At 41.1% G+C, this 23,695-nt stretch overlaps 1 protein-coding gene across 1 annotated transcript; it reads right to left on the reverse strand.

Moving 5' to 3' along the window:
• Positions 1 to 6,100: 6,100 nt before the first annotated feature.
• Positions 6,101 to 23,581, reverse strand: LOC127941784 (pterin-4-alpha-carbinolamine dehydratase 2-like). Its single transcript, XM_052537181.1, has 4 exons — positions 22,363 to 23,581; positions 20,937 to 21,062; positions 6,805 to 6,885; positions 6,101 to 6,372 (listed from the first exon to the last, which is right to left on the reverse strand). The coding sequence occupies exons 1-4, from the start codon at positions 22,441 to 22,443 to the stop codon at positions 6,277 to 6,279; spliced, it is 384 nt and encodes a 127-aa protein (XP_052393141.1). The 5' UTR covers positions 22,444 to 23,581; the 3' UTR covers positions 6,101 to 6,276.
• Positions 23,582 to 23,695: the final 114 nt, after the last annotated feature.

Genomic DNA, 23,695 nt, shown 5'->3' on the forward strand with positions numbered 1-23,695 from the left:
AATCAATCTTCATCAGTCTCTTAAGACATCTTCCCAATCTTCTTCAGTTAAAGCTGGATTAGAGAGTTCTCTTTATACCGGACTAGCACCAATGCTCTCAGTATTCTCAGCTTTATTATGAGATAGTGGTTGTGTTTACATCTAGCTAGTGTTGCTATGTTCATGTGTTTCTTTCATAGTATTATTCATAATACATAAACATCATGTCAATTTAATAAAAAAAAACAACTACAACAACGAGGTCAACACAATATTGATGTAAAAATTTTTAAACTAAAACTGACTTTACATCACATGGAGCGCCAGTTTTTTTTCACCTGAAAGTATCTGGAACACCTGTTTTAAGTTAGAATATTATAACAATAACCTTATTATCATGTTTCATCGGGTAACCTAAAATGTTCGTAAACATCTACATTTACTTAAAAAAAAAAAGTAATGTAACATCACCGAGTCTAAACAGCATGGGTCCCACAGTATACTTCTGAAGAACCTCTTTAACGTTTTACAATAACTATAATAACTAGCTCGTTTCACATTGTTAAATAATTATTATTATTTGGAAATTTCTTTACATTTAAATAACTTTTTTTTCGTTTTCTGTATTTTTTCTCCGCCAGCTCGTGCTCGGTTTATCAGTCAGATCGTGCATCAGCTCAATGTAAAGCTGTAGAAATCTATACATGTCTTTATGACAATAAAAAACAACATTTTGCTGAAATTGCACTTAACATTTAAATGTTTTGTATGTTTAATCATAATCCATCGGTGTAAACATCAAAAGAGTGTGTATGTTATAAAGTACAGTCACTGCACTTTGTAATGTGAGATATATTATAGAGTAATAATTCTGTCATAACAAACACAAAGGTTGTTTGGCAAAGGAAGATGGGACGCTTGATAAGACAGAATTACATACATTGTTTGAAAAGGCATGTAGTTAAAAAAAATATATCGAAAACTTGATCACATTCACATTCACGTGTTCTGAAAAAAAAAACATGGGCCAATTTAGCTTTTAAATAAAACCAGGGATTATTTTTTATATGCAATAAAAATGTTTGATATAGACTTTTAACCTAAATATAAAATACAATTTTAAATAAAAAAGAGCGAATTTAAGCAATGTTTACTATCAGCCCAAAAGCATAAAATAGGAATGTTCCCAACATAAAGACACAATTTGAAGCACTCGCATATCGAGCCCTGCTGCACACCAGCCTGCCATGAAGACTTTTATAGACTCACAAAACTGCCCATTATCATGTCTAGAGGGAATGATTAACCAAGCGGGTTTGTGATAGCAGAGCCTGACAGAGTTACTTACTCTGATTCTCAGTCTGACTGAGTTTCATCCTGCTTCAGTTTTCTCAGATCTAATGAAAGGGAAACTAGCAATGGTTTAAAGACACTTAATCTGCTCTGCCAGGCAGGCTGCTAAATCGAGAAAGAGTGTTAATTACATTCTAAATGCAAAATTACATGTGTTTCTAAATGCTGCATTTTAGTGCGATGAGAAAATTTGGGAAAGGAGAACTCGTGCCAGGCCTGCCATCAGATCGACAGGGAATAGTATAGTATAAATACATTACGTTCCTCTGGAGATTAAAAAATATGGACCACACTTAAATTACTGTGTTCCTGTTTATAAGTAATGAGTAGGCCTAATACTAATAGCTAATACATAGTAATTAATACTAGCAACATTTTTTTAATTACACAAAATGGAATGTTATTATTATTATTATTATTATTATTATTATTATTATAGGATAATTAACGTGATGTGGACATTGGTAGGTAAATTGTTAATCGAACTGTTTTTTTGGGGGGTTTTTTGGGTTTTTTTTTAAATCCTTGAAGAGCTCGTTGAACACATGCACAGTGATAAACAATATTTACAAATGAATTACCACTGGAATGAACACAGAATGCAAATTAGCCTGCAGTTTCACCACTAGCCGACTCTGAACAACTCATTTGAACAAAGCGGGTCACATTTAGCAGCTGTATTTGCTGGGTTTGCCCTGCAGGATAGCTGACAAACTGAACGACTCACCTGATTTTGTTTCTTTTTCGATTTCCGGTTACGTAAAGCTCGATTAAATTAAAAACAAAACGGTGCGCGAACATAAATTGTAGCACTGGACTGAATTGTGCAGTTTATGGATAATTTTACTTTGTTAAAGTAAATCCACGCAGCTTCAGTGAGAAATTTAGTTTAAATACTGTCCCTCACGTCGTTCCAAACCTGTAGGAGTTTCTTTCCTCTGCTGGACTCAAGAGTCATTTTAAACAATGTAACCAAACAGCTGATGGTAGCCACTGACTTTTCCATAATATTGAAGTCAATGCAGACTGTCAACTGTTTGGTTACACACATTCTTCAAAATATCTTCTTGTATGTTCATCAGAAACCCCTTGCAGTGCACTGTATATCTGACATTACAGTCAAGGGTCAAAGGCTAACTCAAGGGTTTTGACATCTATTCAAGCTTTAAAGTTATTACTCCACCTCCATATTTGAGGTTTCTGTGGCTTTCCCAAACTGGCTGTCAATGGAGAAAGATGACTCTTGCAGCCAGAGGGTTTAGTTCAGCATCTACCAGCAGGGTTAACTGGACCGTGCCGAACTTAAGAATTCAGGATCACTAGGACAGGGCTGACCACTGGATCTTTGGCAGCCTTTAATATGACAGATGGGCTAAAACAGGGAATGGAGGCTGTTAGCATCTCTCCAGGAGGAGGACACTACCAACCTAAGCCAGTAAGCAGCACAGCATGACAAATTGTGCTAAAATAATCTTTAATAATTGCTTATCTTACCAAACGCTAGTCACAGACTAACTAACAGCTCTATTATCTGACAGTTTACACTCAAGGGTATCTTCAAATCATATTCTATAACATTAAACAAACAGATATTAACAAGATACCATGATATGATACCATGTGCTATAAACCATCATACTCATTTTGGGTGTACAAAGAATTGTTTAAGTTTAAAGGCAAAGGCGTCCTCCTCTATTATTATTGCAGAAAGAAGAGACAAAACGTCTGCCTCCATTTATGTATGTACACTGTGTAACACAAGCAAACCCTGTGTGTTGAAGCAACATGGGTAATGTCTACTGGTTTGGTGCTCAGGTGTCCAGTCTGAGACACAACAGTTGAACTGTATGTGTGTGTCCATCCATGGTGTGTGCCAGGGGAGTGGTTTATATATGTAGTTGGTGCGGTGGAGTGGGTAATGAGTGGTTATGAACCGATGAATGAAATGCATTTCTCCATGTTTCACTTCGTCTCGATTCGCGTTGTTGGAGTCGATCATGAACGGACCGAGGGGGGACCCGCTCATTACTTGCACCAGGCCCCGCGCCAGCTGAAGACGCCCTGTGAGAAACAGTGTCTATTCCATGGCTCAGTACGCTTTCAACACGTTTTTTAGTCTCGAGCAAGACTGTACAACATCCACATTACATTATTTAACTGATTTTTACGTAGAAAGGTTATTTGCACAACGCATTAAAAAAAAAACATTCATGTTTTCATAACTTCTGGCCAAATTCAAAAACAAAACTAAATTAAATCTTCTTTAAGAGCAAGGGGGCCCCCTGGTGTTTCGGGGGCACTATAAACAGCTTGTGTATTTTGTATATAAGGAGGATTGGCACACTCAATGGTCTATCTCTAGCACAAAGGCTCTCCCCATAAGCTAGAAATGGAGGGAATCCATCGCCCATGTATTGGCCAAACACTTCTTCTAGAGTAAGGGTGTCAAACTCAAGTTTCTAGCTCAGCTTCAGAGTTTAGTCCCAATCCTGCTCCAACACTCACTCCATGATGTTTTTAAATAAGCCTGAAGGACTTGATTTGTTGGATAAGGTGTGTTTAATTAGGGTTGCTCCGGCCCTCCAGGAATTGAGCTAGACACCCCTGGTCTACAGTATCAGGTGTTCAGGGACGCCAGCAGTCTGTAATATCCTTGTTTCCTGCGGTAGCACAGCCCTCAATCCCACTCCAGAGGCATCTGTCTGCAGGAAGAACAGTTGCAGTAACTCTGAGCCAAGCAGCACAAAGACGATGCAAACTCTGAGTGCACCATTGCTCTAGATGGGAAACATCCAGGACTTTCTGTGTGCAACAAGTTTGGAAGTATTGCAGAGTTGGTTTATCCTCCTTACCAATAGCACAAAGAGTGGTGTACTCACTAGCTCGGCTCTGAGGTGATCTTCTTTCAGCAAGTAAATATGGCAGTTTTGCTCATTCTTACCTCTTGCAGGTGATGGTGCCAGTCTTTCACCATATTTCAGGTTCTGTGCCAACTAAAGGACTTGCTTTTGAGGTCAGCAACAGTAGAATGGGAGTGCTGGGCCCCTGGGCCAGAAATGTATTTTTTCCAGAAGGTCTGTATTTTGGATTACATATTGGACCACACTGCATGTACCATCCTAAAGGCCCTGATATACTCCAAAAGATATCCAAGAAACGAACTGATACAACTTCGTTTCAAACAAAATCAAGTTGAAAATAATTTGTTTTGAGTTCTTTTGGCAGTTCGAAACAGCTCACCAAAGCAAACCTTCTGGGGAGTTTTGTCTCCTAAACACCTCTGAGATTCCATTGGTCCGTGGTGATCAGTGGGTGTGTGTTTTTTTCTGGGTCGTTTCTCATTCAACTGAGGTCAGGTCGCAGGAGAACAACATCTCCAAGTCACTAGCAACATAAATTAACTGTGTCGAATAACTGAGATGTACAAATATATTCTCTCCTGTACGATCGCTCGCAGAGAGACTTTAAAGATTCAGAGAAAGCTTTCAATTCCGAGAAAGAAATTGCAATGAAGCTTGGATTCCTTCAGCCAAGCCTTCAGTCTGGGGATTGTAAGCGGACATTCAATCCCAGTTTCTTACATTTTCTTTTCTCCCAAGCCAGTAGACAGTGCAGTATGCCAAAACTGGAAAAAGTAAAAAAAACAAAAAAAAACATCTAGATCTGAGCCTTGGGTTACACCAGCCAATTGAGTCATCATCTGTCAATGGAAATTAGGAAGTATTTAACAGTCAAAGCTTTCCTTTAGGATTGTCCTGACAAGCTGTTTCAAACCACCAAAACAAACCGTTTTGGCTGGATTTCATTCAAAACCAAGTCATACCTGTTTATTATTCACTTTCACTTCAAGTATATTGGGGTCTGGACAGTGGTGTTGAATTTCGTCCTTTTGTACAATCTGCCTGATAGACTGGTGGATCCTGAGGCATGGCAAATCCACAATAACCTGTGTGGTGCTCCCTGCAAATATATGGATGCTCTGGGTCAGCTCTGAGGATAAAGCCAGTATGTTATTAGAGGATCTGGGAACAGAAGGAACAGTTTGTTCATCACAAACTGGAGAGAGAGACCAATGCGATTGGGGGTGGAATTTAACCCAGTAAAATTAATTCAAATGGAAAGACATGATGTAGGAGTTGCTTTGACCTTGTTATCTTTATTCACAGATATTTGATTGCTCTGGCTAGTCCCCAAACACCACAACATTTGACTTGTAGCTGCGGGCAAGAAACACTATTCTTCTGAATTCCAGACTACAATTCCTGAAGATTATATTTTCTACTGCTAACTCCACATAGCTCTGTTTTACCGCAACATCCAAGGTTTGTGTGAAGTGTGCAGTAGTTTTTCAATAAAGAATGAGTTAATGGCCATTAGTAATGCAACAAAACAGTACAAAAGCTCACTATATAACAGGAAGGCATCTTTAAAGGAAACATATTGGACATTCAGATTATGAAAATGTGTTGTCATCTTGTGTAGCCTAAGTAAATGTAGTACAGTCAAAATGCTGCATGCTTAGAAACTGAATGATTGGAAAATATGAGTCTGTACAACTTTCCTGCTGACGTTTCAGAGTACTTTGGGCTTTCATCATCAGCTCTCATTCAAAATATGTTCTGGTAAAATTGTCGCATTATTTGATCAACAGTATCACATATTTTCAAGCCCTGATATAACACATATTTTCATATGTAAATATGCACCTGAACAAATTATTTGAAATGTTATCAGATATTTAATGAATATAAAATGGATCCACACTCACTGTATTCTATCATCTTTTTAATATGCATTTACCATAATCATGTAGATCAGATCAAGAAGAGTGATTTTAAACACACACCTATGTGAATTAACACATCAACTATTTCCCTTTTTAGGAATACAATACAAAAGATTTGATATATTGAAAATGAATGTACAATCCAGGAGGAAGAGCTGCTACAGGGACAGAGCCACCTTATCAATGAATTTGGCCAGTCGAATGTCCTTCTTTGACAGTCCTCCACAGTCATGAGTCGATAAAGTGATCTGAACCTGAAATGTAGTCATGATCAACAGTTAGCGTTTGATAGCACCTTTACAGATCACTAGGGGTGTTCCTCAGGGCTCTGTTTTGGGGCTTCTTTTTTTTATGAAACACGTTTATTTATTGTCGTCGGCCTACCAAACAGTAAGCTGATTTACAAGACCACTACTGCTTATTTCACAAAATAAATTTCCATTACAGATCATCAGGATTATTTCCCAGCTCTCGCTCAACTTTTCTCAATTGGCCTGACATGAAATGTGAGCTAGTGCACTACGTAGTGCGATTGTTTGCTGTTCAAATGTGACACTTTTTAAAGGCCTGATGTGTGTGGCCTCTCATGTTCTTTAAACACAGTGCATTCAGGTTACACATTTGGAAAAACATTATAAACTGCTGCTCAAGAGTGAGAAATATGTGGCTCTGTCTGAAGTTATTACCTTGTTATAAACATTGAACCACTCCGGATGATGGTTCATCTTCTCTGCTTGCAGAGCCACTCGACACATGAAGCCGAACGCCTGAGGAGAAGAAAACAGATGCGGTGCTGGAAGATCACTGGACTCAACTCGTCTAGCACACAGATTAAACACAGTTTTACAGCAGACAGGTTCTCCTCGATTATTAGCTGATCAACACCAAATAAAGCCTGGTGCCCCTCACATGCTCATCAAAAATGTATTTAAATGTAATGAATGTACTATATGTTTTATTTGGTAATTTATTATTATTATTATTCATATTTTATCTGTTAATTTTATGGTGCTTAAGTATTCCTATGGATAAGTTATAATTTATTCATTACCTGTTAGCCACTTTTTGAGCATAGACCTAAAAAATGTAATTTCCAACTTAAACAGTCATAAATCTTGAACGAGCACAAGCTCACTCTTTTCATATTTTTGCTGAAGTGAAAAAAAGTGCAGTTAAGTGGGAAAAAATATAGATGTTAGTTTATATAGGCAAGATATAGGTTAAAGATCGTTTAAGTTTATTGTTGTGAAAAAAAAAAGTTTTGAAATTCATATGAAAAATATAGGTAACACTTTGCTAAAAAATCTTTATGTATAGTGTGTTAATAAAAGTATTCACAATATGTTTTAATGCATTAGATATGTTCATAAATAATTATAACAAAAGTTTTAATGCATTATAATTTCTAAAAGTCTAATAGATAATTATTATAATGTATTATAACTGTGGTTACAATTATTCATGACATATTACAAAACATTATAAAGTGCATTGTGAGGCGTAATTCATGCATTAAAACTACTTTTATAACAATAACTAGTTATATAAAAAATATTTAAGTAAAGTGTTACTGAAATGTATTTTCCAAACCATGTTTCACTCTAAAACTGCCTGAAAATCAAAGGCATAAATCAAAACAAGTTGTATTCCACATTTGGAATGTCAAAAGAAAAGAAAAGAAAAAAAAAAAGAACACTTTCAGAAAAGATTTTTTTGGGTGCAGTAACAAATTATTCCACTAGATAAAATATCTTACCATTCATTTTCAATGTGATAATTTTTACAGAGAACAACACAATTGTGACTATTATATATATATATATATATATATATATATAAATAAATAACCTTTCTAAACAAATTATTAAAAAAACTGAACAGCATCATAGGGTTAAAAAAACTAAACATTACAATAACTCAAATACAAAGGCCAGTCACTCTGAATTTTTAATAACTTAAGGCATACATGTTTAAAAGCAATAACTCACTGTAATGGGACATTATGTTCATATTTAACAGAGGAATGGACTGCAGTTTTGGCAAAGTGAATAGACATTTTCTGTAGAGTATTATTTCAGTTTATAAAACTTTAGAAAGGAAGTCTCAATCTAAATAGTGAGATTATGCGAGCTCATGTTTAGATGAGCTGTGATTGGAGGGTGACAGAGTCTCTGCGTCCTCCAATCAGGAGCTGCGCGCGGTTATTCGAGCAGGTCAGATCTCGCTCAAGTTAAACCGCCAGTGAGAAAAAAAAATGCACTGGCTATTTCAGAGCAATTTCCCAATGCAATCTCAATTAAGCCTTTAAATACTTCCTTAGCTAATTAAATCAACTGAACCCTCATTGTACACAAGTCTTCGCAGACAAATCTGTGGGCTTGGCCAAACGCGCTCATGATGAAACAGGAGTAGTTTCAAAGAAAAAGAGGAGGAGGAAATTACGAGTGTCGTATGACCACATGATGAACACATGATGTAACACAGTTGGCTATTCTATCAAACCGGCTATCAAGCGATCCGTCCTGCTATCCATTTAAAGTGATTGACAAAATCCTGCAACTCGACTCCATCAGCAATTTAAGCCCACGGTCTGCTTCTGCTCAGCTTTCATTAGGAATACTGGCCATTATTCAATCGCAGAGCATGTTAGCGATCGCCAACACATTTCCTTCATGGCGTTTCGTTTCTGTCAGGTGAAAAAACAAGTCAGTATATGACAACAAAATAAGCTTAGATTATTGAACTGGTCTGCTTCGATCTGACTTGAGCTCTGAATCGCAGACGTATCAAGAGAGCTAAACGAAATCAAACAGCTTGTGTCGTGCCACATTAAATACACAGCCGTCCTCGGCCTCTAACAGGCACTGAAGAGGTCAAGGACGGAGGTGTTTGTTTGCTGTGTACTGTGTGCAGCCAGTGCCTCGGCCGAAGCCTCCTTCGCTCTGTCAGGAGCCCGTAATTAGTCTTGACATGTTACAGGCCCTCATCTCCAATAATCAGAACCACCGCCGCATGTTTCCCCACACGCCACTTTAGGGGCATTTTGTGTTATTAAGGCATGATTGTAATAAAACACTGAATGAGGCCATTTGGACGTCGGGGTGGTTTTCAAACACATGTGCTGCCATTTACAGATGGGCTTTCTCTAGCGCAGGACTGGGTCTAAACATCTCCCTGGAAGCGTGAACATGTCTCCGAGCCGATGCGGTGTCAGACGCTTCATAGTGTAAATGAGTGTGATTACGGCTCCTCTCAGGGGCCCCGGCCCTCCTGATGCCATCAGCTGCTTGATATCACTCTCTCCTGAATAATACAGCACTGACATGCATCATATTTGACTGTTTACATCTCAGATTCTGATCATTTATTCAGCTTCTGTGGCTCGCTGTTGTTTTGTTTTTTGAGAATCCAAATGTTACTGTGGCCACCAAAATCATATGAAAGTGGCTCTGATAGATGGGAATAAGGATAGGAACACAACTCTCTAAGTGTAAATATCTTGAATTATTAATGCTTCAAATGTTTGAAATTTCCAAAAGATCTAAAGCATGGTGATAACGGTTCCTGTATCTTCTGATCACACTGCATAAATGATGTTTTTCTGAAGTATTTTTGTCTTGTTTCCAGTGCAAACGTCTAAAGATCATCCACTTGAGAAGCAACTTGACATCAGATATGAAGTCTTGTTTTATAAGGATTGTGATGAAAATGAGTTTATGATTAAAAGAATAAATACCTGCCAACGGACTCCATTGACACTCCATGTGTCTTCTTTAAACAGAAAACAAGACTCTATGCTCATTTCACATCTGCAGTAAATGTGTCCTGATTAAAGGATGTTTAGATATTTGTACTGGAAAACAAGAGAAATATACAGAGGCAGATATCCCTTTTTTTCAGTGCATGCAACACTTAATGCCAAGACATTATGAAAGACCTTTCAGCCCTCATCTGTCAATTAAGAATTTTCAGACCTGCAAAAACCTTGAATTAGATTAAATAAATAATGAGTTCTAGTCTAAAGAAACTGCACTTTTGATCAGAGATGACCTACATTTCAACAACGCAGCTTCTATGTTTCTGTAATGTATTTTAATAGACCATAATCGAGCACAGTGTAATGCTAACAGATGGACGTCTGCTAATCAGTGTCCATCATCTGCAGCAACTGAAGTCCAGGGAAAGGCAGGAGGTGAAGGATGCCGAAAACTAACTACAAGCAAAAGAGAGAAAGAGAACGACTGAGATGTGCAAATGGAAAACCGTGAGGTCACTATTACAAGGAGAGGCAAACAAAGTGAACAAAAGACAGCGTGAAAGAGAAACAGAGGGACTGACGGAATAGTTAGTGGTTCTCTGAGGCACATGAAACATTTTAACCAATCTGACTGTTTGTGAAAGAAATCATTTTGATCAAAACTTAAACTGCTGCCAAGAACAGCTCTGCTGTGGCTCACGGTAATACAGACTGACATGAGAGAGAGAAAGAGAGAGAGTGTGTGTGTGTGTGTGTGTGTGTGTGTGTGAGAGAGAGAGAGAGAGAGAGAGAGAGAGTGAGAGAGAGAGAGAGAGCGAGAGAGGGAGAGAGAGAGAGAGAGAGAGAGAGAGAGAGAGAGAGTGTGTGTGTGTGTGTGTGTGTGAGAGAGAGAGAGAGAGCGAGAGAGAGACAGACAAAGAGAGAGAGAGAGAGAGAGAGAGAGAGATAGACAGAGACTCCGAGTCCAGAGGAACACTATGAACAACACATGCAGGGCAACACCCTCTACTAATGCACATTGAGAAACGAGCCATCAAATTTTGGAAACATCTAAAAATGAGTGACACCAACTCTTACCATTTTAAAGCCCTTAAAAACCATGAAGTGAACCCTGAAAAAAGTCCCGATTCAGATGCTCCTGAAGCTGCAGAAGCAAACACGACTAACATCAGCCAGCATCAGGACTCTGAAATATCCATCCACACAATTCAGCCCAACCAAATTATAAAAGCACAGAAAGAAAATTATCTAACCTAATGGAATGAAACAACAGAAAAACTAAGTAAACTTGAATGTTATTTGGCCCTAAACATAGATTACACAACTGCAGAATATCTGAGTACAGTGAAACTCTGTAAATGAAGAAGACCAATGACGAAGTCCAAACTGAGCAGTCATACTTTGACTATAGAGACGGACAGATATCCACAGCACTGACCGCATCTGCCCTCACTGTGATCACAGACACACTTCCTCACCAGCTGAGAAGAACCATCAACACATTAGAAAGACATTCTATCCCTAATTTGAGGTACTTTGCTCTGACTTCAAAATGTTAAACAAGAAAACACAACTTCAATATTTATTAGGTGAAAAACAAGATACATTGATGCCTGTCACAAAAAAAGGAAGGAGTGGTGCGCCTACACACACACACACACACACACACACACACACAACACATTGAATTATAAATTGTTCGTAGAATTCTAAAATGTTATTTGTTCTACTTTTTAAATGTATATAAATTAGGAGTGTCGCGATATACGGGTATTGAGGATAACCGTGATATTCAAAGCAACAATGATCAAAATCGTGTTCATTTAGTGAAAGTCATTACATTTGCCAAGACTTGGAATCGGTGCTCTGCATTTAACCAATCCAAGTGCAGACACACAGTAGTGAGAAGTGAACACACCGTGAACACACACCCAGAGCAGTGAACACACACACACACACCGTGAACACACACCCAGAGCAGTGAACACACACACACACACCGTGAACACACACCCGGAGCAGTGAACACACACACACACACCGTGAACACACACTAGGAGCAGTGAACACACACGTACACCGTGAACACACACCCGGAGCAATGAACACACACACACACACCGTGAACACACACCCAGAGCAGTGAACACACACACACACACCGTGAACACACACTAGGAGCAGTGAACACACACACACACCGTGAACACACACACACCATGAAAACACACCCAGAGCAGTGAACACACACACACCGTGAACACACACTCGGAGCAGTGAACACACACACACACCGTGAACACACACACACCGTGAACACACACTAGGAGCAGTGAACACACACACACACACCGTGAACACACACTAGGAGCAGTGAACACACACACACACCGTGAACACACACACACACACACCGTGAACACACACTAGGAGCAGTGAACACACACACACACCGTAAACACACACACACACACCGTGAACACACACACACCGTGAACACACACCCAGAGCAGTGAACACACACACACACCGTGAACACACACTAGGAGCAGTGAACACACACACACACCGTGAACACACACTAGGAGCAGTGAACACACACCGTAAACACACACACACACACCGTGAACACACACCCAGAGCAGTGAACACACACACACACACCGTGAACACACACTAGGAGCAGTGAACACACACACACACCGTGAACACACACACACCATGAACACACACCCAGAGCAGTGAACACACACACACACACCGTGAACACACACTCGGAGCAGTGAACACACACACACACCGTGAACACACACACACCGTGAACACACACTAGGAGCAGTGAACACACACACACACACCGTGAACACACACTAGGAGCAGTGAACACACACACACACCGTGAACACACACACACACACCGTGAACACACACTAGGAGCAGTGAACACACACACACACCGTAAACACACACACACACACCGTGAACACACACTAGGAGCAGTGAACACACACACACACCGTGAACACACACACACCGTGAACACACACCCAGAGCAGTGAACACACACACACACCGTGAACACACACACACCGTGAACACACACTAGGAGCAGTGAACACACACACACACCGTGAACACACACACACACACACACCGTGAACACACACTAGGAGCAGTGAACACACACCGTAAACACACACACACACACCGTGAACACACACTAGGAGCAGTGAACACACACACACACCGTGAACACACACCCAGAGCAGTGAACACACACACACACCGTGAACACACACACACCGTGAACACACACCCAGAGCAGTGAACACACACACATCATGAACACACACCCGGAGCAGTGGGCAGCTATAAGTCCAGCGCCCGGGTAGCAACTGGGGGTTCAGTGTCTTGCTCAAGGGCACTTCAGCCATGGGTATTCGGTTGTTAAGTGATGACGTAAGAAGCGCTGTTTCCGGGTCCAAGCCTCAACTCACTTCACTTGAGAATATGACCTCAGCAGCAGTTTATGAGCACTGTTTATTCATATTAATCATTTAAGCTAAACGCTTTCAAACGTACGGTATACACTACAGTCTCCGTGCTCACAGCGTCCCAAACACAAATAATTTTTATATATTATTTTTATATTTATATTTTCATTGTCTGGCTATCTGGGACTTCGGTATGGAGTTAATGGTTAACATTATAACTTTTTCGCTAATATTCTATCACATTGTGAGTTTATATTAGCACCTTTTGTTGTTTTCTCGTGGTAACTGATAGAGCGTTTGGACACGGAAGCGCTGCTACGTGACGTCAGACTTAACAAGCGAATAGAGGGAGGAAGAGAGCGCTCTTCATTCACTCCCCCCACCTACACCTCCTGCCAGCACCGAGACTCAAACCTGCAACCTTGTGGTAACTAGTTCGGCTCTCCAACCATTAGGCCACAGCTGCCCTTCAGTATATTATCATGCCCCTTTGTTCACGACAATATACCGGTATTAGCGATGACCTCAATATTTAAAATGAACAGTTCTCTTTTGATAACACTACATGTAAATCCTCCAGCATCAGTACCTGGTTGAGCTCCCAGGTGGCAGTATTGTGCCTTAACATTGAGACCTGTCACACAAGACGACGCAGTGCTCGCAGCTACTCATCAGAGTAAGTTGCCATTATTTTACTAGTCATATAATGGGAAACGTTATATTAGCCTGTTAACAGCGGTTCCCTTTCGAACAATCACTCCTATTATGTATGGGAAAACTCTTCTTCTTTTCTGCTGAAACCTGATTTGTTCACGTTTGTGTAGATACACAAACCAATGGCACTTTAGCCCACCAAAAGGGGCGAGACCAACCGCTATATAAGTCGTCCCATATTGCCATTCATTAGAATATTCTCCTTCATCTCACGCCAGTGTGCTTCACAAATGAGGACCAGCGTCATCATCGATGACATCACCGCAGGCCGATTCTGTGTTCTAGCAGCTCTCACCAACATTTATGGCACTGACGAAAAGGGATACACCAAACTTCCAAACAGCGAGAGGGAGACTGAGGCTTGCTTCTGAGAGACTGTCATCTTCCGGTCACAGCACTTGTCACCTTCAAGCGGGACATGTCCTGGAGGTGCAGCATATGCCCAATTATTTTACCGCTGTGATAGGGGACCCAAATACTTTAAAGAGCAAAATTCTTCATCTTCTCACAATCACTTACACAAACGTAGACCCCCCCGCTTTTCAAAGTGAGCTCTCGTTCGAGAAAATAAAACCTCTCACCTCCCGTTATACGGCCTGGGCAGCCATTCCGGGAATCTCGTGATGGGTTCAACGAGGCTACTCGCTGCAGTTCGCTCACAGACCATCCTGCTTCATAGGCATTGTTCAGACTTCCGTCCCGGACAATGAAGATATTATTCTCCGGCAAGAGGTGCTAGCACTGCTTGCCAAAGCCACTATGGAAATAGTGCCCCCAGCGAACAGTGAGTCAGGCTTTTTCAGCCGCTATTTCCTCATCCCAAAGAGAGACAGCGGGCTCAGACACATTCTAGATCTCAGACATCTGAACAGCTCACTTATGCGCCGGTCGTTCAAGATGATGACGGTCAAGAGAAATTCTCGTGCATATTTGCATCGAGGATTGTTTTTTGACCGTGGATTATGAAAGCTTACTTTCACATCCACATAGCCCCAATACACACCGTTCTTGAGATTTGCGTTCGAGGGAGTGGCCTATCAGTATGCAATCCTTCTGTTTGGACTGTCCCTGGCCCCACGCACTTTTGTTTACAAAGTGCATAGAAGCAGCTCTTTCCACTCTCAAGCAGATGGAAATCCGCTTGTTGAACAACATTGATGATTGGCTGGTTTTAGCAGGATCAACGTTACAAATGGGGTCCCTTACAAAACGCCACATGGCTGTCTTCCAGTGGCCCGTGTGATAGCACCCTGCCATGAGGCCAGCACGAGCGAGGGCCTATAGCTGACATAGATATACACTGGGTAACATATTCCAGCTCGACGTATGCTAGCAGGCTGCCTGCTCATAGGAGGATTTACAAAAGGCAGGTATCAACCAAAAGGTGGTGATACACATGAACTGTGAGGTACCCAGCCCGTAGGGTGGAAGTTTCAATGACAGGGCTGGCAAGGGGCTTGCCAAGGGAAAGACACATGCAACGAGAGACTAATTGTGGGAATACACATGTGGGATTACCCAGAAGGGGAATCACAACAGATGGAGGCACCTAGTCCCACACAGGGCTGACCGATAGGGCCATGTACGCAAGTGCTGGACATCAACAGTGCTGGAGGAACCCAGGGTTCTGACCTGAGGAACTCACCTGAGGGGAATAGTGCATGTATCCTGTCCATGGAGTAGAAAGGCCCAGCAAGCTGATTGACACCAAGCAGGTCCTTACTGGCCCGAAGGAGGGGAGTACCCAGGAGGACACGGGCTCAACACAGAGATTATAAAATCTTGTGAATGTGTTAGGTGTCGCCCAGCCCTCAGCTCTACATATGTCTGTTAGCGAAGCTCCATGCACCAGCGCCCAGGAGGAAGCTACACTCCTAGTTGAGTGAGCTCTCACCCCTCTCGAGAGTGAGCTAGAATCACCCAGTCGTCAATGTAGTTGAGGATACGGACACCTTGTTCCCTGAGAGGAGCCAGGGCTCCCTCCACAACCTTCTTAAAGATGCAGGGGGACAGGGCCAACCCAAATGGGAAAACCTTGTACTGAAATGCCTGCCCCTCCAAAGCAAACCAAAGAAACGGTCTGTGTTGAGGAAGAATGGAGACATGAAAGTACACGTCCTTCAGGTCGATTGCTGCCAGTGATGCGCGGGTCAATGTATAAACAACCCGCACCCGACCGATGATTTCAACTAACCCGCCCGCAGCTCGGACCGCAAAAAAATGAAAATAAAATATTTTACCCGACCCACTTCCTGACCCGCATTTTTTAAAAGTAGTAAATGTCGCCCCTTTATATTAATATGATTACTTAAATAGGCTTTAGCCTACAGGATAATAAGCGTTATGACCGCACACATAAGGCTTGCCACAAAGAACCGGTTAAAGTAATGATTATGCATGTGTCTAAATTAGCAAGGAGACATTTAATGGTTTAGTAATAAATGGATGTTTTCTGTGTCGCTGCTAAGATGAAGTTGACGATGCAGACTCGCCATAAACACCAGAGAGAAATGCACATTTCATATGGATTACATAATCAGAGAGTAGCCCATTTATTTTGGTTGGAATATTTCCGTTTAAAAGTAGACATTTCAAGCTTTCTGTAATATATTACCTATATTTCTTTTTAAACCCACCGACTAAAAGATTAAGACACTACCTGATCCTAAATATCACCCAAAGTTTCTACAACTTTTTTCTTAGCTATTTCAGAACTTGGAAAAATGACTGGGACTAACTTGCTGCAGTCATACATGGCATGATAAATGCTCGTCACTTCTGCTGCCCAAACTTTGTCAGCCTGTGGGTCATTTGGTTTATTGAAAAACGATTGCACTGATTTGTATGTTTCTTGAAGATGTGATTTTTTTCTGTGGTAGCCTACTCACATGCACCATGTAGCTTCACGTCGTATTCTCCTCCATGTCCCACAGCAAAAAAGCTCTCTCTGCTTCGCCATCTACAGGTCTTAATCAAGGGTATGCTGCAGTCCATTCGCTATTAAAAGTGCATCTTCTCTTTTTCGTGGCCATTAACCTGACCGAACAACGCGCGTCAACAGTTTGACTGATGTACGACTGAGCCTATTGACTAACGCTTTTATTTCTCTCCTCTGAACTATTGGACATAAGTTAACAGTACGCCTATGGACGTATCTGTGTATTTATTAGGCAGGGTCAAATGAAAAAGCGGGACAGATGCTCAATTTGCGTGAGGCGGGACAAAAGGTAAAATTGCTGTACAACGTAAAGCGGGACAGGTTGTCACTCTATTTGCGCCAGTTATTCAAGTGTAGGCCTATATATTTTAAAATCGTGTATAGTACTATATAAATTATAAAGGTTTAATTGGCATCTTTATTTCAAAGGACATGACCGACCGTGACCCGAATATCATTAAAAATATTTTTGGATGACTCGTAACTGCGGGTGACCGCAGGCACCCGCTCATTTTCATCAACCCACGCATCACTGATTGCTGCAAACCAATCCAATAGACAATTGCATTCAAAAATGCGCTTGGGCGTTACCATCTTGAACGGAAGTCTGTGAAGAGTTCGGTTCAAGGCCCGCAAGTTCCGGATTGGCCATAACCCACCTGCCATAACCGGCTCTATCTCACCCTTTGCCAGCAGAGTCATGACCTCCGCATGCATGACAGGAGCATCCTTGCCCACCATGGTCGCACGAACACCCCGAAACCTGGGGGGATGCCGGGCGAACTGAATCACATAGCCGAGCCTAATCATTCGAATGAGCCAGCAGGCTCCCAGAAACCGATCCAGTGGGGTCAAGGGAACTACAGGCGTACCCACGGTGGGGCAGCGTGGTGGGGCAGACAGCCCCGGCATGGGAGGCATGGGAGCACTTGTCTGAATCCAAGTGGCAAAGAGGGCATGAGAAGGCAATGTGTGGGTTAGTGCCGGAACAGAAAGAAAACGAGAACAAAGGATTCTCCCCCGGCCCTCCTCCGGGGGAAGGAGTGGTCTTGCTACCATCTCCCTTCTACGGCCGTCTCCTCACTGCGGCCGGGGTGAAGGCTGCTGCTGTGGCTAAGCAGGAGTGGAGGAGACCACAGGGGGGCGCCCTTGGTGACGAGCAGGCTGAGGGCGGCGGAGTGGAGGCAGCAGCGGGCCGACGGGGCAGGATGTGTCTGATGGCCTCAGACTGCTTCTGGACGGCAGAGAACTGCTGGGCATAGTTCTCTACCGCGTCGCAGATTAGGCCAACCTGGGAAACTGAGGAGTTGAGGAGCTGAGCTCGATCAGACTCCCTCATGTCTGCCAGGTTCAGCCATAGGTGGCGCTCCTGGACCACCACAGTGGACATCACCTGACCCAAGCGGAACGGAGTTCGTGATGCAAATTCTGCAGACCAAGGTACTTTGTGTACCATTGGCTTGTTTTGTACCACTTGAAGGTGATTGGGCTCTCGGGCGAGATCCCATTCGTAACGTTGAACATGACCGACTGAAAGGGAACCAAAGTTACGTTAAGTAACCGAAGCGTTTTCTATGTTCATATATTTAAGTAAAGGGTGATCATTTTAATAAGTACTGCATTTTCTTTACTAGTCTTTTTTTGTATTTGCAATCGATACGACCTGTGCATAGTAACAATTTATTTCTTTGTTCAAATATATTAACAGTTACACTATTTCTTTTGTCTTAATTGTTTTCTTAATTGCAGAATATTTATCATGTGCATCCAGTTCTTCGTGCTGTCTTTGCTGTAAACTGGTTTTAAAGGGACAGAAGTGAGAGACTTATTTACCCTCATTTGATAAAACTGTTTTGAAAAAAATTATTTTACATTTAGAACTTTCTAGAATATCTGTTTCAGGTTTTTTGTTAGTGTAAAAACTTTTCCAAAATAAAAAAGTAAGTGAAATTTTCACTTATTTTTCACCAGATCTTGAAGTGTTCCTGTAGCTCAGTGGTAGAACATTGCATTTTCAAGTGCAAGTTTGGGGGTTCGATTTCCCCGGGAACACATGATAGGTGAAAATTGTTAGCCTGAATGCACTGTAAGTTGCTTTGGATAAAAGTGTCTGCTAAATGCATTAATTTAATATTATTTAATTAAATTTTACTCAATAAAATGCACTTATTATTATTTTTTTTTTTTTTACTTAACTTAGTTAAGTAGATTTACTTAATTTCCAAATGTGTTAAATTTACTTGAAAAATGCTTGTGCAAAAACTTTCCAAATAAAAATTAAGTAAATTTACTTATTGCTTTTTTCAGTGTATTAAAACTGATCTTGAAAAACTGAGTGACCACATTTCTACATTAAACTGTAAAATGTTAAGTTGGTCGCAGTGCCATGCACTTAATGCCTGATCTACAGTCATTATTAAATAAAGTTCATTAGTTAACATTGGTTACTTACATTAGTTAACTTATATAAATAACATAAATAATAATAAACAATATTTCCACAGAATTTATTAATCTTAGTTCATGTTAATTTCAGAATTTATTTATAGATTATTAAAATCACAATTTGTGTTTGTAAACATTAATGCACTATGAAATAACAAACAGTGAATGACTATTTTTTTATTAACATTAACAAAGATTAATAAATTGTGTAATAAATGTATTGATCATTGTTCATTCATGTTAGTTAATACATTCATGTTAACAAATGACATTTTATTGTAAAGTGTTACCATTAATATTTATTCATCATAGTTTTGAACTTGACAGTATTTTCTCTTTTGTTATTTCATAGGAGCTTCAGAGAAGACGGAGGAAGCCAGAGTCTTGTGCCCTGTGTTTATCAGGATCCTTTTGTTCGTTGGGTTAAAAAGAAAAACTCATTAAACAAAGTAAAATAGATATTTCTCTAGATATCACGATATATCAATATTGTGATTTATTACAGCCACAATAACCATGATATGAAAACTTTATTATTGTGACAGCCCTAATATACATGCATGTTTTTGTTGCATATATGTATATATATATCTGTTCTAGATTCAATGTAAACACTACGCTTTGGCAATACATTGTAACAATTGTTATGGCAATAAACCACATATTGAATTGAGAGAGAGAGAAGAGAGAGAGTTTCACACATATATATACACAAGTGTTTCAAAGTTTGAGTCAGTTTGACTTGTTTCCTTAGTGAAGTTAATACTTTTTTTAATCAAAGATGCATTAAATTGTTTAAAAGTGACAGTAAAGACATTTATAATGTGACAAAAGATTTCTGTTTCAAATAAATGCTGTTCTTTTGAACTTTCTATTCATCTGTGAATCCTGAAAAATAAAATGTATTCCAGTTTCCACAGAAATATTGTGCAGCACAACTGTGTTCAACATTGATAATAATCTTCATGTTTCTTGGGCAGTAAATCATCATATTATTCTGATTTCTGAAGATCATGTGACACTGAAGACTGGAGGAATGATGCTGAAAATACAGCGGAGCATCACAGAAATACATTACACTTTAACACAGATTCACACAGAAAACAGATGCTTTACGTTCTAATAATATTTCAAAATTTTACTGTATTTTTGATCAAATAAAAGCAGCGTTGATGAGCAGGAGTGACTTCTTTTAAACATTTTAGCATCTACTGTCTTTCACTCAGTCATTAAAACACATTCTGCTCAGCAAGGGTTTGAGAAAAGGGCTTGGTTTGGTTTACACCTGCATCTAATAAAGTGTGTTTCTGCGTCTCTCTGTAAAAGCCATTAGGAGCTCGATGGCCCTGAACAGCAACACAAACTCAAGACTCTGCAGCTCGAGCACAAGAGTTTGACCTCCAGCTCTGTGTGCTAGAGAGCCAGCGACATCTAGAGCTGCTCCTCGTTCAGTGACGTGGAGTGACAGACCTGGTTAAAGCTCTTGAAGTGCAGCTCCTTGTGAAGAGCGTCGCGGTCCTCCACCTCCATCCATCCAGTGTCCTTGAGCTCCAGGAGGAACTGCTCTCGCTCGGCCGAGGACAGCCAGTCTGCAGCCTGCACACAGCATTAACATCACACACCAGCCCAGACACACACACATGTTTGTTTTTGTGTAAAGTGTGTTCATCCCATAGGTGTAATGGTTTTTATTCTGTAGAAACTGTATATTCTATGTCCCTTCACCAACCCTACACCTAACCCTAACCCTCACAGGAAACTTTGTGCATTTTTACTTTCTCAAAAAAACCTCATTCTGTATGATTTATAAGTGTTTTGAAAAATGGGGACATGGGTTATGTGCTCATAAGTCACCCTCTCCTTGTAATACCTGTGTCATACCCATGTCATTATACAGAGTTGTGTCCTGATATGATACACACACACACACACACACACACACACACACACTAACACTAACACTCACTCACTCTCTCTCACACACACACACACACACACACACTCACTCACTCTCTCACACACACACACTCACTCACTCACTCTCTCACACACACACACACACACTCTCTTCACTCACACACTCACTCTCTCTCTCACACACACACACACAGACACCCTCTCTCTCTCACACACACACACACACACCCACTCTCTCTCTCTCTCACTCACTCACACACACACTCACTCACTCACACTCATTCAAACACACTCACTCACACCCACACACACACTCACTCACTCACTCACACACACACACTCATTCAAACACACTCACTCACAACCACACACACACACACACACACACACACACACACTAACGGGTCTCTGTCGCCATCTGTCGGGTGAACAGGGTTATAACGTGTCAAATCAAATTCACTGCTGTGTCTTGTGTCAAAATAACGCAAACTACATACAAGACATCTGAAAAACATCGACATGCTGTTTGTGTGCGTATGTACGAGTTATGAGGACAGGCCAGATTATTTAATGATATTCATGATATAACGTTTAGAAATAAATACAGAAAATGTTAAAGAAAAGAAAAGCTATTTTAGGTTATAGTATTAAAGTGTAACGGTGTAACTCCACACTCGTCCGCTAGATAGAGCTCGAGTCCGGTTCATTCGCGTGACATTCGGGACACGTCTCTTAAAAACACGCCATGTCTAATTTTTTTGTGGAAACCTGATTCGATTTATCTGATTATCAGCCAGTACAGAACGTGTTCGCATTCCATCGATCGCTATCAGATCCTCACTCGTCTAGAAAGCTCGTGCGGGAGTCGCTGATTGGTCGAGCAGCTACCGACGTCACAATCACGCGCGGCCGCCAAAGCCTTTGACATCGCAGTAAAATTGAGTTTGTCTCTGTTTAAAACAGTCTATTGTTGTCTTACCATTCCACCTGCGCGGCTGTAACAGCGGGTCAGTCTGCTTAGAGCACTCGGCCACTGACGAACAGAACTGAGAGTGAACATTAACCCGAGTCCACCTGACCACTGACCGATGCACCCTAGTTAGACTGCGACCCTTCTGAGCACTACTGTAGCAGATGACCACTGACTGATGCACCCTAGTTAGACTGCGACCCTTCTGAGCACTACTGGAGCAGATGACGACTGACTGATGCACCCTAGTTAGACTGCGACCCTTCTGAGCACTACTGGAGCAGATGACCACTGACTGATGCACCCTAGTTAGACTGCGACCCTTCTGAGCACTACTGGAGCAGATGACCACTGACTGATGCACCCTAGTTAGACTGCGACCCTTCTGAGCACTACTGTAGCAGATGACCACTGACTGATGCACCCTAGTTAGACTGCGACCCTTCTGAGCACTACTGTAGCAGATGTCAGCGTTAAACACGAGTGAGGCGCTCAAATAATGCGCATGTGAAGACCCGCCTTCCGCGGTCGCGCGCCAAATTAGGTATTAAAATACTTTATATAAAATATTTGTACTAAATTTTTGTTAATACAGTACAGGTAATGACAATTTTTTTAAAAATCTCAAAATCCATAGGTGTGTTCGGAATCGCCTACATATACACTATTCCTTGAGGTTTAGTGTAGTGTAACTAGTGTGTGTAGTGCGCACTGATCTCTATTATAGATCCGCGGCAGTGCGTCACACTTAAAACACCCGGATGATGCAATTAATTAACTGAAAAAAATAATTGTGGAATGTTGTACACTTCAGTCACTCAAATATCGCTGATTTATAGAGAAGGGGAGGAGCTATCAGACTCCCGATTGTAAAAGACAAAATAATAATTCATACACTGTGAATAGTGCATACTGTGTGAGTGCATAGTGTAGAGAGGGTCATTTGGGACGCAGCTGATGTTTTTCTCTTGCAGAGATGAGTACAGTGCTCATTTATTTTCTACCAGCTTTTATTTCATGAATTGCAATGTGTAAAGGATTGTGTGTGATTGGAAGCATTCTTCAGTGACTTTACCAACCCCAGTCCTGGGCTGTGTTCTCAATGCAGTGCTAGTGCACTACATACTAGTATGTAAACAGAAGTATGCCAACACTACTGTCCCACGGTTTCCTCGACCGAGCGCTGCTCCAGTATTTCAGCTGATATTGTAATCAGCACACCTGGGCTGTGAGTATTACACGCGTGCTGGATCTACAGCACAGGAGACGTCAGACTCTAGAGATTCCTGAAGGAACCAGACCACTTCATCTAAAGATGTGCTTTCAAGAGCATCCCAACCAG

Source organism: Carassius gibelio, chromosome A21 (assembly GCF_023724105.1).
Source record: "Carassius gibelio isolate Cgi1373 ecotype wild population from Czech Republic chromosome A21, carGib1.2-hapl.c, whole genome shotgun sequence".
Lineage (NCBI taxonomy): Eukaryota > Metazoa > Chordata > Actinopteri > Cypriniformes > Cyprinidae > Carassius > Carassius gibelio.

Bases quoted from the DNA above. Each gene is read 5' to 3' on its own strand.
- LOC127941784 (XM_052537181.1), bottom strand. From the start codon at position 22,443: ATGTTCACTCTCAGTTCTGTTCGTCAGTGGCCGAGTGCTCTAAGCAGA. The intron at 21,063-22,362 runs GTAAGACAACAA...TGCTGTGTGCAG, and splicing joins ACAGCCGCGCAGGTGGAATG to GCTGCAGACTGGCTGTCCTC. The intron at 6,373-6,804 runs GTAATAACTTCA...ACTACATTTCAG, and splicing joins GGTTCAATGTTTATAACAAG to GTTCAGATCACTTTATCGAC.